Below are 18,184 nucleotides of genomic sequence, written 5' to 3'. Positions count from 1 at the left end.
TAGCATCTTGCTATGGCTCTTATCTTACCACACTGGACCTGCATGAAACAATCATTACAGCCTGGGCAAAAGAGATGTGTCTAACTGGCTCCAGGGCAAGCCCAACCTGGCAGCAGGATGGGCTGCCCTCTCCAAGGACCAAATTTCTGGATAAGCTGTCTATCATTTTTTAAATTTAAAAAAATCCCCATTTTTTGGGTCCCAGCTTGACGTGGTACAGAAGGATGCCAAGATGAGGATGCAGGCTAGGCAGATTTCAAGATACCTACATCAAAAATTCTGGATCCGGGCTTCCCTGGTGGCGCAGTGGTTGAGAGTTCGCCTGCCGATGCGGGGGACGTGGGTTCGTGTCCCAGTCCGGGAAGATCCCACATGCCGCAGAGCGGCTGGGCCCATGAGCCATGGCCACTGAGCCTGCACGTCCAGAGCCTGTGCTCCGCAACGGGAGAGGCCACAACAGTGAGAGGCCCGCGTACCGCAAAAAAAAAAAAAAAAAAATTCTGGATCCCTTGTAAGCCATGCAAAGAAAACAGATTCACTAGGTGGTCTCAAGGTTGAAGTGCTGGAGTCGTTAAAAATAATTTTACAGCAAGTTTTCATAAATATCTCTTCATTTATTTCAGCCAAGATCTCAAAAACCAAATTGTACCAGAAAGTGTCAGCAAAAATTATCCCTCTCTTAGGAAGTCTGTAAGATTCCAAAGTGACTGGGTGTGAGCACAGCTCTGTGTGCAGGAGCACATCATGCTGCCAGGTGTCCACTGGAGGTGGATATCTAGATGCAGGACAAGGGAAGAATCCAACTCTAGGCTCTTAAGCTGTGTTAAGACATGGTCACTTCTTGGGCTGGAAAATTCAGATGTCAATTCCAGAGATGAAGCTGTTCAAAAATGGTCTGAGTTGAAGCTCAGCCATAGGTTTGGAATTCTAGGAAGATCTGGTAGTTGTATTCTTGGCCCTGATCTCTGAATTATAAACAGTGTTATTTGGTTAGGCAACAGAACTGTGAAAAGAAGGACTACGGCAGAAAAGCCAGTAGTTGGTCAGGAACGTCAAGCATCCACGTTCCATGTCCTTATGCATCACAGATGCAGCCAGCTGTGAGCAAACTAGGTTCATTTCTTCTTTTCAGCTGATGCTCTAAGTCTTGATTTAAGGATCAGTAGAGACCAAGCAAGCAGTAGCAAGGGTTTTAGAATTAGTTTCCTTCTAATGACAGTATTACTATCAAATGGATACAAATAAACCAATCCACCAATGGAAAACCATGAAAAACTGGTGATATCTGTAACAGCTTTTATAGTTGTAAATTGTTTACATGACTTTATCACTGAAATATATGTCACTTGCTCTGAAATAAGGCAGTAGCTTAAAGAAATGATCACTTACCTATCTCCAGCATCTAAAAACATCCTATATCATTAAGATTGATAAGCAGTCAATTCTGTCTGTGGCCTACCCTGAATACTACAGACTACGTACCATAATGTTTTGCCCTCCGCAGATAAAGAACAAATGTACATGACAAGTGCGAATATACCATTTCCCCTGTTCAAGTGAATAAAATTACACCCACTATATTCTACCTTCCCCCGACCTGACCTTCAATTTTTAGAGAATTAGGCATGTCTATGTGTTGAAATAAGTACAACTCTTTGTGTTATAGGAAGATAAGAGCAGAGAATAATTCAGCAGCCTATACTTAATATTTATGAATCATATGGAAATTCTTGGGATGGTACCATTTTCAGTCACAGAACTTATTTTTAAATTAATTTTAAAGACCCCCAAATTAAAGTTTAAAAAACAAAAATAAAACAAAAAGAGAACACGAACAGCTATAGCTGTCTATATGCTGCTAATTCTAGCAGCCAGAGAGGAATTCCACCAAATGTCATGAGGCAAAGGGCCTTGGTGTTTGTTGTTGGCTGTCTTGGAGGAATCCATCCATGACTCTCCCATTTAATGGGCCTCTGGTCTTAACCTATCAAAGCATCCCTCTCCCTAGAGGAAAAGACTAGTAATAAATACTTAAGTATAGTGTGTTATCTAATGCCCTTTATTATCATCCTAGAAAGTCTCAGTAAATATAACTGTGAACTACTTATTGGAGTGAGTAGTGCCTGTCGGTGGTCACTCTATACTGATTTATTGAATGAGGAATACCTTGAACTTGACCTCCACTTGTTGCTCCCCCATCTTGGAAACTTATGACATTGATTAAGCCCCACTGGTGACTAACTTAGTGACTAATTCAAACGGGGCCGGCAGGGGCTAACGCATAAGGCTTATGACATTAGCACTCAGGCATCCTAAAGCCTTTATCTGGGCCAACATAAGTTACCTAGTTACTTATACAAACTCTACCCCACAGCCTAGATCTGGAAAAATCAGGAAAAATCAGCGGGGGAGAAAAAAAAAAAAAGTGAGCTCAGCACCCATAACACACCGCATACCACTCCTTCTGCAGCTATCCCTAGCCAGCACGTGGGAAAGATTTTATTTGTCAGCGCGTTTCACTTTTCCTTGATCCTCTACTTTCTTAATGGCTGCTTGGATAGCCTCTTGGTTGCCCAGGAACTGGTGAGGTCCAACGGCATGCAGGTTCTCATCCAGTTCCAGGAGAATGGGGACTCCAGTAGGAAGAGTAATGTTGATAATGTCTTCATCTGAGATACCTGGAGATTAAGACAGGGAGGAGCAAGGCGTTAAAGACAACCCAGGAGGAAGCTGTGTTTACTTAATTAACTACACATTCACTTAGTCCCATATTAACTGCATGTTTGGAACCACACCAGGTACTGTGAGGGATTCCAGCTATAGTTGCTGGAAGCCAAGGGCGTCCCAGAAGTTTTATTTATTTACTTACTTATTTATTTGGTTGTGCCAGGTCTTAGTTGCGGCAGGCGGGCTCCTTAGTTGCGGCATGCGAACTCTTAGTTCCAGCATGTGGGATCTAGTCCCCTGAACAGGGATCAAACCCTGGGCCCCCTGCATTGGGAGCGCAGAGTCTTATACACTGCACCACCAAGGAAGTCCCTCAGAAGTTTTTTTTTTTAAAAAAAAAGCTAAGACAGAAATTCAAATTACATTAAATCTTGGGACAGTAAATACCTTTTGGGGCAAACTGTTCCTGGTTGTTTCCTATCTAAATCTTAAAGAAATGAAAATTATTCTCTCCATGCTCACATGTGTGTTACTGGTTTTCCACAGAAATCAATCTTGAAAAATCTGAAAGTGAACTAGGGGGGTTTTCCGGTTTTTTTCCTTTTATATGTTGCCCCCAGGCTGGCTAAAATTAACCTCAAAATCTAGTTCAATTGATTAGAAAGTGGCTGGTTTTCCAACACTGAGTGAGCATGGGATGCCCTGGGCTAGACCCAGTCAAGGAGGAACTCTCCCCTAGGTGCTCAGGAAATACAATCAAGAGGAATCAAAAGAAGGTTGATTGACATGCCTTGTAAACAGGTCTCGTTCTCCTGCTGTCCCTTAACAGCCCAACTGCTAGGAGAGAAAGGTATGTGTAATGGACAAATCACCTTCAATTCTTTTTTTATTTTTTAAAAATTTTACTTACTTATTTATTTATTTACTTACTTACTTACTTATTTTCGGCATGCTGCGCGTCCTGCGGGATCTTAGTTCCCTGACCAGGGATTGAACCCACGCCCGAGGCAGTGAAAGCATGGAGTCCTAACCACTGGGCCACCAGGCAATTCCCTCAGTTCTTTTTAAATAGCCTGAATCAGGGAATTCCCTGGTGGTCCAGGGGTTAGGACTCCGCGCTCTCACTGCCAAGGGCCCAGGTTCGATCCCTGGTCGGGGAGCTAAGATCCCACATGCCGTACAGTGCGCTCCCACAAAATTTTTTTTAATAAATAGATAACCTGAATCATAGGTTGTTTAATTTTGACCAGAAGAGCTGGAGTTGTAGCAAGGATGGTAGCAGCAGTGGTCGTGATAAGGTTTCTATTATTATGAGTGTTTTTAAAAAACAATAAACAGCTAACATGTACTGAGTACATTCCGCATGCCAGGTACTCTTCTAAGCACTTTATGTGTATTAACTTATTTAATCACCGTTGCAATCCTAGGAAGATATGCACCATTATTTTTCCATGTAACAATTTCTGACACACAGAGGTTAAGCAAACAACTCAAGGTCACACAGGCAGTAAATAGCAAAGCCTAGACTGAAACGCAGGTGTATGTAACTAGTGCACAATGTCTTTCAAGTTCCTCTGAGTTCAAAATGGGCAAAGAGAAGGGAGGAGACCTAAAAAGATGGAGTTAAGCCAATTAAAAGGTGACTGAAAGTATTCAAATTATCTACTTTAAAAACACAATTTTATTATATAGACTTCTAAATTCTAACCATATACTTCTGTTCTTTATTAATAGAAAGGACCCAGGGCAGAGCAAGTTCTGAGGGGAGTGCAAGGGTCCATCTTGGAAGGTGAGAATGGCAGAATAAGTTAGTAGCAGTTAGTTATCAATGCACTGTGTCATTTTAACTTTGGTCATAACTATGAGCACCAGTCACAGAATCATAGCGCTGGACCTCAGCCGCTGGGGTGGTTCTTTATTAGAATCTCATTTCTAGGTTCAGAAGAGCTGCCTTATGCACTCTTATGCACAAGCTGTATACTCAAACAGCTATGAAACAATGGAAAGGATCATAACTTGGAAGTCAGGGTCTATTCTAAGTACACATCCCATCTCCTCCTTTGCTAGTCCCCTTCCAAATACTAACAAGTATAATATATAACTTTAGGTAAGTAACCTCTCTGGGCCTCCACTGCCTCTGTCTAATTAAAAAAAGAAACACACACTCTTCTCTACCACTATTACAAACCCTGTGGGGCAGGAGGAATGGACTTACAAGAGAACATACATGAGAAAGTATAGCCCAACAAGTGCTTCTTCTTTCTGTACTACGAATTCTCTTCTAGGTAGAAGATTTAAAGGGTAGGCTACTAAAACACTCCTTTGCCCTGCCAAGCCCCCATCCCCACACTGCAACCCTACACAAGATTACCATCCCAAACTAAAGCTGGCAAGAACAGATAAATTCAGACCAGACAGCCAGCTGTTTAGCTGGGAGATGACTGCCTGGGATTCTAAAAGCCCTCGGACCCTCCCGGGTCAGATCTGTCAGCTGGCTGCATAGTAGCTGCCACCCACATCCCCTGGAGATAGCCAGAGAGGAATGCAACAGCACGTGGTTTAGAGCCAGGTGACCGCTAAGGATATAGAGAAACTGAAATCCTAATACACTGTAAAATTAAGAGTATAAAATCCTGTGGAATCCTTGGATAACAAGTCTGGCAATTCCTCAAACAGGTAAGCACAGAATTACCATGGGACCCTGCAATTTCACTCCTAGGTATATATATATATACCCAAGAGAAATGAAAACACATGTCCACACAAAAACCCGTACACGAACCCTCACAGCAGCATTATTCATAACAGAAGATGGAAACAGTCTAAATGTCCATCAACTGATGAGTGGGTAAATTAAATGTGGCAGATCCATGCAATGGAATATTATTTGGCAATAAAAAGGAAAGAAGTGCTGATGCATGCTAAACATTGACAACCCTTGAAAACATTATGCTAAGTGAAAGCAGCCAGTCACAGAGTACATATTGTATGAGTCCATTTCTATGAAATGTCCAGAATAGGCAAATCTATAGTGACATAAATAGATCTGGGGTTGCTTAGGGCCAGAGGGAATGGGAGGACTGGGCAGTAATAGCTAGGTATGGAGTTTCTTTTGAGGGTAATGAAAATGTTCTGAAATTGACTGTGGTGATAGATGGGTAACTCTGTGAATATACAACTCTGTGAAAATACAGCTCTGTGAAAAGCCACTGAACTGAACACTTTAAATGGGTGAACTGTATGTCATGTGAATTATACCTCAAGAAAGCTGTTTAAAAAACTACTAAACAGATCCAGAGAAGTTAAATAAAACTCTTCAAGTCACCAGACTGTTAAGATAGTAAAATTAGACCTTTTTTTTAAATTCCCAAATTCCAGGACTTCAACTCTGGTCGTCTGACTTGTCTATGGCTATGTCCACCACAGCATAAGGAGAGAGGAGAATGTTTGTGTTCATGCTCTGCACTTGTGAAGGGCTGGGTGCTAACTGGACACCAGCACCAAGTGTTCTCATGTTTTCAAGACTAGTAAAGGGATCAACAGATTTGTCTGATCCCCTTGAAATACCTAACACACTGGGATCATGATGGGCCAGGTTGAGGGTTTGCAGCCTGTGACCTCAGAAAAAAGTTCTGGGTCTTTGGCAGGGGGAGAGGGGCACACATGGAACTCATCTGACCATGGCCTCAGATCCAACCAGATCTAACAAGCCCTTTCTTTAAGAGAACCACTCTCAAGTTCATGCCTAAGGCTTAGATAAAAACCCACTTTTGTGTGGGACCAAATGGAAGAGCCAACTAACAAAGGCCACGAGAACTATAATGTTTCACTTGTAAAGAAAGGAGGGCTCAACAAAAATAGAAATGTTTCCAATAAATAAAGTTGACATTCCACTTTAATGACTACTCAAGCCATTCACACAGCAGACTAATTACTTCCAAATATTTAAAATACTTAGACTGGTTAATAATCAGTCAATGAGACTTAAGCGACTGGCTTTTTAAAATAGCAAATGAGGAAAAACCACAATGAAGCCATTACTCATTACTCAGTTTTGGCATAAGCCACATTCTTTGTCCTAAGAGAGTTAAGCAAGCAGAACTCCTAAGGCTAGAAAAATGCATCTGCATTGGATTAAACCAACCTGAATCGATACTATATTATGTAATATCGTATTACAAATTCATTAACTGGAACATCATATGAAAGTTAAAACGCATGGCCAGATATCACATCCTCTGATAATGGCTTAGATTGTTTGATACAGCATCCAAGAAGGTTCTGAAGGGAAACATCTAATCCTGCATCAACCCATCTCTATCACTGCCTCTTCACCAACCCCCAACCATTGTCTTTAATTCTTGAATCTTCATGTAGGAGCGTCTGGGAGTTAACTGCTATCCATTTAAATGATTGGGATATTTTAAATAAGAAATAATGAAAATTTGGTGGTAAGTCAAAGGAGTAGCTCAAAGCCAAAATAGGAAGAAATTCAAACAACTTCATTTTCTGCATACAGGACTAACTTCAGAAAGTCAAATCTGTACCTTCGACGACTCCCCTGAGTCACTGTAGCAGGAACAGGAACCACAGACAGTAATTAAGATCACTGCACATATATACAGCACTCCCACTCGCCTTCTGTTAGAAGTGGCTGAGCAAATGCTCACTTCTCCCACCGGGATTATAAGGGACCATGTTTTATACATCCTTGTGTCACCCATGCTCTCAAAACAGTGCCTTATATGCTGCAAGACTTTAGTAAATGTTTGTTCTACTGTAAGGAATTCTATCATGTGTTGCTGATAGGATCCAGAAATGATTTAGCTTTATGATCCAATATCACAACTATATGTATTATATGAATCTACTTCTTACAAATAAAGGCTATTAGGAATAAAATGTTAACTAGAAACGCTAATGCCTAAAGCCTATATGTGAAAGCACTCTGAGGACTTTCTCGGAGGTACAGTACCAGCTAAGTTTCAGAAGGAAATCAAAAGGGAGATGTATGCTCCTCAAAAGTAAGGACTTTGTATGTTCAACTCTAGGTGCTGTATCCCTGTACCAAGAATAGTACAGTACCTGATTTAATGGACCCTTGGCACATAGCTGAAATGAATGAATCTGAACTCTCTGAGCTTTCAAATTAAATCTAGTCCTTTACTGTTGAAGCTTTGGTTAAAGATTGTGTTTCCTTTATTACCTTATTAAGAAAAAAAGTCAAATTAAATTTGTCTTCTATATATTTTCTTTGGTGTTCTCCAAACTGTGTGCTCAAAATCTTTGAATATCAGGAAACAGGAGGAAAGATGTTCAGGGAGACAAATCTGTTACAGGACAAGAGGAAACCCCAATTCCATAATGCTTATTTTTGAGGATGACAGAGCGAGAGGAAAACAGCTGCGATCAAATCATTCAGCTGTGAGGTTCCACCCATGCCCCGCTTCCCTTTCCCAATTGAGTTAGTCACAATCCAAACCCCACTGCTGGGTGATCTGTGATAAGAGTACTGTATTCTTCTATTGCCAAAATAAGAGCTGACAGAGAGATTCTGAATTTCATATATGGCTTACCTATTTTTAATTATAATTCTTTTAGGTTTGAATGGTATCCATGTACAACTTAAAGACTGGCTGGGGAACAACTGGAAATGGGTTATTTGAATCATGTAACATGATTCTAATTTAGAATAAGGTAGAGAGAAGAATCCATTCTACATCTAATTTTATAGTTAAGTGGCCTACAACTTTTAAAAATGAAGGTTTCTATAAATCAATTATACTTATAATAGGAGAAAGCTTAGCCACACCACTAGATAAGCATTTGCTTCACAGTAGAGAGGCCTGACTGCTACTTCTGAAAATATCCCACTACAGAATACCAAAGGTGACTGACTGGTCAGTCCCCATTCCCACAGCAAGTCCCAGCTGACCTTTCCTCGAGTCTCTAATTTCACCTTGTCACTTCTTTGCCTTGTTATATGTGCAGCTGCACACAGTTCTTCAGAGGTCAAGTCTGTCTTGCATGCCACTCTTACTCCAAACTTGAAACTGCCTAGTCCTTTCTTTTTTTTTGCAGTACGCGGGCCTCTCACTGTTGTGGCCTCTCCCATTGCGGAGCACAGGCTCCGGACGCGCAGGCTCAGCGGCCATGGCTCAGGGGCCCAGCCGCTCCGCGGCATGTGGGATCTTCCTGGACCGGGGCACAAACCCGTGTCCCCTGCATCGGCAGGCGGACTTTCAACCACTGCGCCACCAGGGAAGCCCTGCCTAGTCCTTTCTTGAACCCAGACTAAACAATCCACTTCTGCTGGCAAGATGCAGACTACATCCAGTGCTTCAGTTCAGTACCTGGCTTCTCCTTCAATGTGGGCCGGCAGGAAACAAACACGAAGTGACTACGCCAACAGCAGAGAAAGAAACACACACCTGTCTGGAGTGCTAAGGAACAGGGTGTTGTTAGACACTACGCCTGGGTTAGGAGTGTTCGTGGTGGTGCTTGGCAAGAGGTGGGCCCTGCTGTAATCCGGACTTGTTAGGCAATTGTTTATGCTGCCACAAATCAGTAAAGCAGTCTTTTAAGCAGGAATTTTCTCACTATATAATATTTCTTATGTCTGTTTTAAGTCTTCTTTATTCTGAAGGGATTAAGAACTACTATCAAGTTAAAAGTAAAGCATTCCATGGGACTACACCAAACTAAAAAGCTTTGGCACAGACAAGGAAGCTATCAACAAACCAAAAGGCAGCATTCTGGATAGGAGAACATATTTGCAAATGATATATCCGATAAGGGGTTCATATCCAAAATATACAAGGAACTAATATACCTCAACATCAAAAAACCAAACAACCTGATTAAAAAATGTGCAGAGGACCTGAATAGACATTTTCCAAAGAGGAAATACAGATGGCCAACAGACACATAAAAAAGATGCTCAACAGTACTAATCATCAGGGAAATGCAAATTAAAACCACAGTGATGTATCACCCCACACCTGTCAGAATGGCTATCATCAAAAAGACAACAAATAACAACTGTTGGCAAGAATGTGCAGAAAAGGGAACCCTGTGCAATGCTGGTAGGATTGTAAATTGGTGTAGCCATTATGGAAAGCAGTATGGAGGTTCTTCAAAAAATTAAAAATAGAACTACCATATTATCTAGCAATTTCACTTCTGGATATTTATCCAAAGAAAACAAAAACACTAATTCAAAAAGATACATGTAATTCCCTGGTGGTCCACTGGTTAGGACTCTGCACTTCCACTGTCAAGGGCCCGGGTTCGGTCCCTGGTCAGGGAACTAAGGTCCCACAAGCCATATGGTTGCAGCCAAGAAAAGAAAAATTTTTTCAAAAAGATACACACACACCGATGTTCACTGTAGCATTATTTATAATAGCCAAGATATGGAAGCAACCTAAGTGTTCATTGATGAATGGATAAAGAAGATGTGGTGCATATATACAATATTACTCAGCCATTAAAAAAAAGAAAGCTTGCCATTTGTGACAACATGGATGGATCTAGAGGGCATTATGCTAAGTGAAATCAGAGAAAGGCAAATACCGTACGATCTCACTTATATGTGGAATCTAAAAAACAAAACAAACAAAATAAAATGCAAACAGTCAACAATTGCTCAAATGAAATTTAAAAAACATGACTTAGCTACATTAAATAGCAGAGTAAAACAAAGTATTGAACAAAGTCAAAATATTGAACCATAGCTTTCCAGTGAGTTCAGAGACTTGTTCTAGTTCCTACAAGAAACAAGATACATATGCAAAATGCCTAGAACTGCATTTAGCACACAGTGTACACTCAAAAAAGGGCCACCTGGTATAGCTATACTAGGAAGTGTCATTCACAGACCACAATGTTAAGGTAAAAGCAATAATAATGTAAGACTCAATTAGTTGCATGAAATTACCTTTTTATGGTTTACTTGCCAAAGATACTCTTGACTCAGCTTCTCACAACGTACTATTCCGAACAGAATAGATCAACAGAAGGGCTACTTTTTAGAAAAAATTTAAAACAAAACAGCCCAGGCGGTAATTGTGTGTGGAGACTCAGTGAACTGGGTTTAGGCGGAGTTCATGACTCCAAATACTTAACGTGATCATGGCTAAGCCATCTGAGGTCTGTCTGGGTTTCATTTTCCTTCAACAGCATCTGTCTTCTTTCCCACAAATGGAAGAAGTGTCAGGCAGGACTTGACTGACTATAGGGTAAAATCATAGCACCAAATATTTGAGAAACAAAATAACATCTAAGGAACTAACAACACTCTCCACTGCTGAGGTACATACAATCTAGAGTAAATTAGTAACACTAGTATACTCTTAGTCAAAGATCTTAAGGCACTTGGAGACTTCAGGGTAGACCAATTTCTTAATTAGCTATGTGACTGGGTCATCATTCTTCCTTCAAAGTTACAATAAAGTATTTTTATGATAGGACAGTATGCTGTCATTGATTCTATCAGTTAGCACTAGCAGAAGGTAAGATGCTTGAAGTCTATCAAGCATTTTAAGGACAATATGGGGAAAAATTGCCCACTTCCTTGAAAGATCCTGTTTATATGGGAGAATCTTACATAAACATATCTAGAAAACATGACTAGGAATCAGATCAGTCTACAACGACATGCATTTTTACTTTTGTAATCAATGCAAAGAATTTAGCAACTTTCATATTTATAGGGAATATGCAATCTGGTCACACCCATTTCAAAGATTCATTCTTAATACAGATGAAAGCTAACTTTCTTATAACGTGACCATATAATCCTCCAAGCTGGGCACTTTTGAAAGTGAAAGGAGATGCTGTTAATAATTGCAACAGATAACAGGTATTAACCAGAAAATAGGGGGGTGTGTAGTCATATAAATTCACTATAAAAATAAATTGACAATTAAAATGTTACATTTTATGACATTTTTTAACACAGTAAACACATACACACAAATAAATTAGCCAGTAATCTTTCCTATAAAACAAAAATCTATATTTTCCCCTTAAAGTAAGGGAGATTCACTTAATATGTGGAGTCTTGGAAAGTCAGTATCCAAATTCAATAGGATGTTTTCTTTTAGGTTAAGAATTTGTCAAGTACCACAGGAAGCCTTCATACATGAACTCTTGAAAGTTAGACATGCGAGCAGAAGCAAGAAGAACTAAAATCCTGCACCCTGTGGAACAAAAACCACATTCACAGAGAGATAGACAAGATGAAAAGGCAGAGGGCTATGTTCCAGATGAAGGAACAATATAAAACCCCAGAGAAACAACTAAATGAAATGGAGATAGGCAATCTTCCAGAAAAAGAATTCAGAATAACGATAGTGAAGATGATCCAGGACCTTGGAAAAAGAATGGAGGCAAAGATCGAGAAGATGCAAGGAATGTTTAACAAAGATCTAGAAGAATTAAAGAACAAACAGAGATGAACAATACAATAACTGAAATGAAAAAACACTAGAAGGAATCAATAGTAGAATAACTGAGGCAGAAGAATGGATATGTGACCTGGAAGACAGAACAGTGGAATTCACTGCTGCGGAACAGACTAAAGAAAAAAGAATGAAAAGAAATGAAGACAGCCTAAGATACCTCTGGGACAACATTAAATACAACAACATTCGAATTATAGGGGTCCCAGAAGGAGAAGAGAGAGAGAAAGGACCCAAGAAAATATTTGAAGAGATTATACTAGAAAAATTCCCTAACATGGGAAAGGAAATAGCAACCTAAGTCGAGGAAGCGCAGCGAGTCCCATACAGGATAAACCCAAGGAGAAACATGCCGAGACACATAGTAATCGAATTGGCAAAAATTAAAGACAAAGAAAAATTACTGAAAGCAGCAAGGGAAAAACAACAAATAACATACAACGGAACTCCCATAAGGTTAACAGCTGATTTCTCAGCAGAAACTCTACAAGCCAGAAGGGAGTGGCATGATACACTTAAAGTGATGAAAGGGAAGAACCTACAACCAAGATTACTCTACCCGGCAAGGATCTCATTCAGATTCGATGGAGAAATCAAAAGCTTTACAGACAAGCAAAGCTAAGAGAATTCGGCACCACCAAACCAGCTCTACAACAAATGCTGAAGGAACTTCTCTAAGCGGGAAACACAAGAGAAGAAAAGGACCTACAAAAACAAACCCAAAACAATTAAGAAAATGGTCATAGGAACATACGTATCGATGATTACCTTAAATATGAATGGATTAAATCCTCCAACCAAAAGACACAGGCTTGCTGAATGGATGCAAAAACAAGACCCATATATATGCTGTCTACAAGAGACCCACTTCAGACCTAGGGACACATACAGACTGAAAGTGAGGGGATGGAAAAAAATATTCCATGCAAAAGGAAATCAAAAGAAAGCTGGAGGGCTTCCCTGGTGGCGTAGTGGTTGAGAGTCCGCCTGCCGATGCAGGGGACACGGCTTCGTGCCCCGGTCCGGGAAGATCCCACATGCCGCAGAGCGGCTGGGCCCGTGAGCCATGGCCGCTGAGCCTGCGCGTCCGGAGCCTGTGCTCCGCAACGGGAGAAGCCACAACGGTGAGTGGCCCGCGTACTGCAAAAAAGCAAAACAACAACAACAAGAACAACAAGAACAACAACAACAAAAAGAAAGCTGGAGTAGCAATACTCATATCAGATAAAATAGATTTTAAAATAAAGAATGTTACAAGAGACAAGGAAGGACACTACATAATGATCAAGGGATCAATCCAAGTAGATATAACAATTATAAATATATATGCACCCAACATAGGTGCACCTCAATACATAAGGCAACTGCTAACAGCTGTAAAAGAGGAAATTGACAGTAACACAATAATAGTGGGGGACTTTAACACCTCACTTACACCAAGGGACAGATCATCCAAAATGAAAATAAATAAGGAAACAGAAGCTTTAAATGACACAATAGACCAGATATATTTAATTGATATTTATAGGACATTCCATTCAAAAACAGCAGATTACACTTTCTTCTCAAGTGTGCACGGAACATTCTCCAGGATAGATCACATCTTGGGTCACAAATCAAGCCTCAGTAAATTTAAGAAAATTGAAATCATATCAAGCATCTTTTCTGACCACAATGCTATGAGATTAGAAATCAATTACAGGGAAAAAAACGTAAAATACACAAACACATGGAGGCTAAACAATACATTACTAAATAACCAAGAGATCATTGAAATCAAAGAGGAAATCAAAAAATACCTAGAGACAAATGACAATGAAAACACGATGATCCAAAACCTATGGGATGTAGCAAAAGCAGTTCTAAGAAGGAAGTTTACAGCTATACAAGCCTACCTCAAGAAACAAGAAATATCTCAAATAAATGTAAGACCGGACACTAGAAAACTCTTAGAGGAAAATATAGGAAGAACACTCTTTGACATAAATCACAGCAAGAGATTTTTTGATCCACCTCCTAGAATAATGGAAATAAAACCAAAAATAAACAAATGGGACCTAATGAAACTTAAAAGCTTTTGTACAGCAAAGGAAACCATAAACAAGACGAAAAGACAACCCTCAGAATGGGAGAATATATTTGCAAATGAATCATCGGACAAAGGATTAATCTCCAAAATATATAAACAGCTCATGCAGCTCAATATTAAAAAAACAAACAACCCAATCCAAAAATGGGCAGAAGACCTAAATAGACATTTCTCCAAAGAAGACATACAGATGGCCAAGAAACACAGGAAAAGCTGCTCAACATCCCTAAGTATTAGAGAAATGCAAATCAAAACTACAATGAGGTATCATCTCACACCAGTTAGAATGGGCATCATCAGAAAATCTACAAAGAACAAATGCTGGAGAGGGTGTGGAGAAAAAGGAACCCTCTTGTACTGTTGGTGGGAATGTAAATTGATACAGCCACTATGGAGAACAGTATGGCAGTTCCTTAAAGAACTAAAAATAGAATTACCATATGACCCAGCAATCCACCTACTGGGCTTATACCCAGAGAAAACCATAATTCTAAAAGACACATTCACCCCAATGTTCATTGCAGTACTGTTTACAATAGCCAAGTCATGGAAGCAACTTAAATGCCCATCGACAGACAAATGGATAAAGAGGATGTGGTACATATATACAATGGAATATTACTCAGTCATAATAAAGGAACGAAACTGGGTCATTTGTAGAGACGTGGATGGATCTAGAGACTGTCATACAGAGTGAAGTAAGTCAGAAAGAGAAAAACAAATATCGTATATTAACGCATATAGGTGGAACCTAGAAAAATGGCACAGATGAACCGGTTTGCAGGGCAGAAATAGAGACACAGATGTAGAGAACAAATGTATGGACACCAAGAGGGGAAAGCGGTGGTGGTGGTGGTGGTGGTAGTCAGCTGAATTGGGAGATTGGGATTGACATGTATACACTAATGTGTATACAACTGATGACTAATAAGAAAAATAAATAAATAAAAAATAAACATTAAAAAAGTTAGACATGCAAGAAAAGAGGACAGATGCTAGTATTCTTATTCCAGTGAGCATATACATCTACAATAAATTTTAAAAGGGCTGAAATCTCACTAAATTAACAGAAATGATGGGAGAAATAACATACACTATTTCTTCTGATCTTTGGGAAAGTGACTTATGCTTAATTCTTAGAGCTGTGACATAGAATAGTTGGATCTAATTTTTCAGTACACACTGCAAGAGAATTCTATTAGTGGAGATTGGCCTTTAGAGGACCCCTAAAACAAAAGATGACAACTAATGTATGATGTGATCCTAAAATCTAGTCCAGTCTATTTCAGGCACATGAAGTAATTCTTCCATGTGAGGCATGGAAGTTAGTACAGGGAATCTTAGCAACATCAAAGAATTTGATGAATCTTAACAACAGTAGCACCAGGGGGTACTATAGGCCAAAAGGGAACAAAGTTGTTCTCCTCCCCAGGATGGCTGAGCTGAGACTACAAACCACTCTTATGTCTTCCTATGGACAAACCGCAATCCTCACTCCACTTCATTTGCTTCCCCAGCTATTCGCTTGTGCCTAGTGGTATATTCTGACTTTTCTGCCAGTTTTTTTCCCTGAATGTCTGCCATCCTCCCTGGCCACCAGCCCTACCATTTCTATTCCCTGTCTCCCTCCCATTCACCTCCCTTCTCCTCTCCTTCAGGCATCTGCCAGCCTCACACCTTTCTCTACACATACTTCCTACTCTTTGTACAATTTACCTCTTCCAGCATAAACACCACTGCTTTAAATCAATTATCCCCCAAGTAAAAACATTTTCTAGGGGCTTCCGTGGTGGCACAGTGGTTGAGAGTCCACCTGCCAATGCAGGGGACACGGGTTCGTGCCCTGGTCCGGGAGGATCCCACATGCCACGGAGCGGCTGGGCCCGTGAGCCATGGCCACTGAGCCTGCACGTCCAGAGCCTGTGCTCCACAATGGGAGAGGCCACAACACTGAGAGGCCCGCGTACCGCGTAGCCTATTTATAGTGATAGGGACAGGAGTTATAATTTAAGGTCGCTTCTATTTCATTAATCTCTGAAAGTTAATTTAGTTCTGTACATCCAAATTAAAAAAAAAAAGACCTTCAGAAGAAAAGTTAAATGAAGCCTGAGGATAAATGCCTGCTTATTTCTCAGTAACCCCTGTAAACACATTTCTGGTCAAAGCTGTGTTTTAATTCTTTTCTTTATTCTATACTCCACATCCATGCATATCTCCTTTGTTATCTGTCACTTCCACGTATTTGCCCTCAACTATTGCTTTCTAGGCCAATGTCAAATCCTTTCATCTTTAAATCTCATTGGTTAAATTGTTTTGCAGCTTTAATGAGATAATTCACATACCATACAATTCACCCACTTAACGTATACAATGGCTTTTAGCATGTTCAGAGTTGTACAACCATCGCCACAGTCAACTTTAGAACATTTTCGCCACCCCAGTAAGAAACCCTGCACATATTAGCAGTCACTCTTCAATCCACCCTCTTCCCCTCCACACCAGTCCTAGGAAACAAATCATCTATTTTCTGTCCATATAGATTTGCCTATTCTGGAGATTTTATACAAATATAATCCTACAATACGTGATCCTTTGTGACTGGCTTCTTTCTTTCTTTCTTTTAAACAGGGCAGACTTTTCTTTTCTTTTTTTAATAAATTAATTTACTTATTTATTTATTTTTGGCTGCGTTGCGTCCTCTTTGCTGTGCGCAGGGCTTCCTCTAGTCGCGGCGAGCGGGGGCTACTCTTTGTTACGGTGTGCGGGCTTCTCATTGTGGTGGTTTCTCTTGTTATGGAGCACGGGCTCCGGGCATGCGGGCTTCAACAGTTGTGGCTCACGGGCTCAGTAGTTGTGACTCGCGGGCTCTAGAGCACAGGCTCAGCAGTTGTGGCACACGGGCTTAGGTGCTCCACAGCATGTGGGATCTTTCTGGACCAGGGATCGAACCTGTGTCCCCTGCACTGGCAGGCAGATTCTTAACCACTGCGCCACCAGGGAAGTCCTGGCTTCTTTCATGTAATCATGATTTCAAGATTCATCCATGTTATAGCACGTGTCAGTACTTCATTTTTTTTAAATGCAGAATAATATTTAATTGTATGGACATACTGCATTTAACTTATCTAATCACTTGTTGATGGGCATTTGGGTTGCTTCCACACTGTGCCTGTGGCTGTTATGAGTAATACTGCTTTGAAGGTTTGTGTACAAGTTTTTGTGTGGACATATGTTTTCACTTCTCTTAGGTATTGTTATGAGTTGAACTGCATTCCCCCCAAAAAGATATGCTGAAGTTAACCTCCAGTACCCCAGAACGTGACCTTTCTTGGAAACAGGTCTTTAGAGAGGTAATCAAGTTAAAATGAGGTCCTTGGGGTAGGCCCTAGTCCAATATTATTGGTGTCCTTATAAATAGGAAAATTTGGACAAGAAGAAGAGACACACAGGGAGAACACCAAGTGAAGATGGAGGGTTGCACTGATGCATCTACAAACCAAGAAACGTTACAGATTTCTGGACTTCCCTCGCAGTCCAGTGGTTCTACTGCAGGGGGCACAGGTTCAATCACCAGTCAGGGAATTAAGATCCCACATGCTGCACAGCATGGCCATAAAAAAAAAAAAAAAAAAGATTTCTAGCAAACACCAGAAACTACAAGAGGCAAGAAAGGATTCTCTCCTAGTGTCATTAGAGAGAGCAGGACCCTGCCAATACTTTGATTTAGGACTTCCAGCTCCCAGAACTGTGAGACAATTATCTGTTTTTCTAAGCCACCCAGTTTTGGGTACTTTGTTACAGTAGCACTAGGAAATGAATACAGGTTGTACCTAGGAGTGGACCTGCTGGATCATATGGTACCTCTATGTGTCACCATCAAGGAACTGCCAGATTGTTTTCCCAAGCAGCTATACCATTTGATTGTTTTTCAATAAACTATTAATGGTTTCAAAACCTCCCTCAA

The 18,184-nt window shown here is 40.4% G+C and overlaps 1 protein-coding gene across 1 annotated transcript in view; it reads right to left on the bottom strand.

Moving 5' to 3' along the window:
• Positions 1–396: 396 nt before the first annotated feature.
• Positions 397–18,184, bottom strand: part of BPGM (bisphosphoglycerate mutase) — a 32,418-nt gene continuing 14,630 nt past the window's right edge. The window contains exon 3 of the mRNA XM_082847075.1: positions 397–2,678. Coding sequence (XP_082703201.1) covers positions 2,500–2,678 — 179 coding nt within the window. The 3' untranslated portion in view covers positions 397–2,499. The remainder of the gene's footprint in view (positions 2,679–18,184) is intronic.

This window comes from Leucopleurus acutus (genome assembly GCF_964270905.1).
Source record: "Leucopleurus acutus genome assembly, chromosome: 9".
Taxonomy (NCBI): domain Eukaryota; kingdom Metazoa; phylum Chordata; class Mammalia; order Artiodactyla; family Delphinidae; genus Leucopleurus; species Leucopleurus acutus.
Note: the sequence above shows the minus strand (reverse complement) of the source record. Positions and strands in the feature narration are given on the sequence as shown.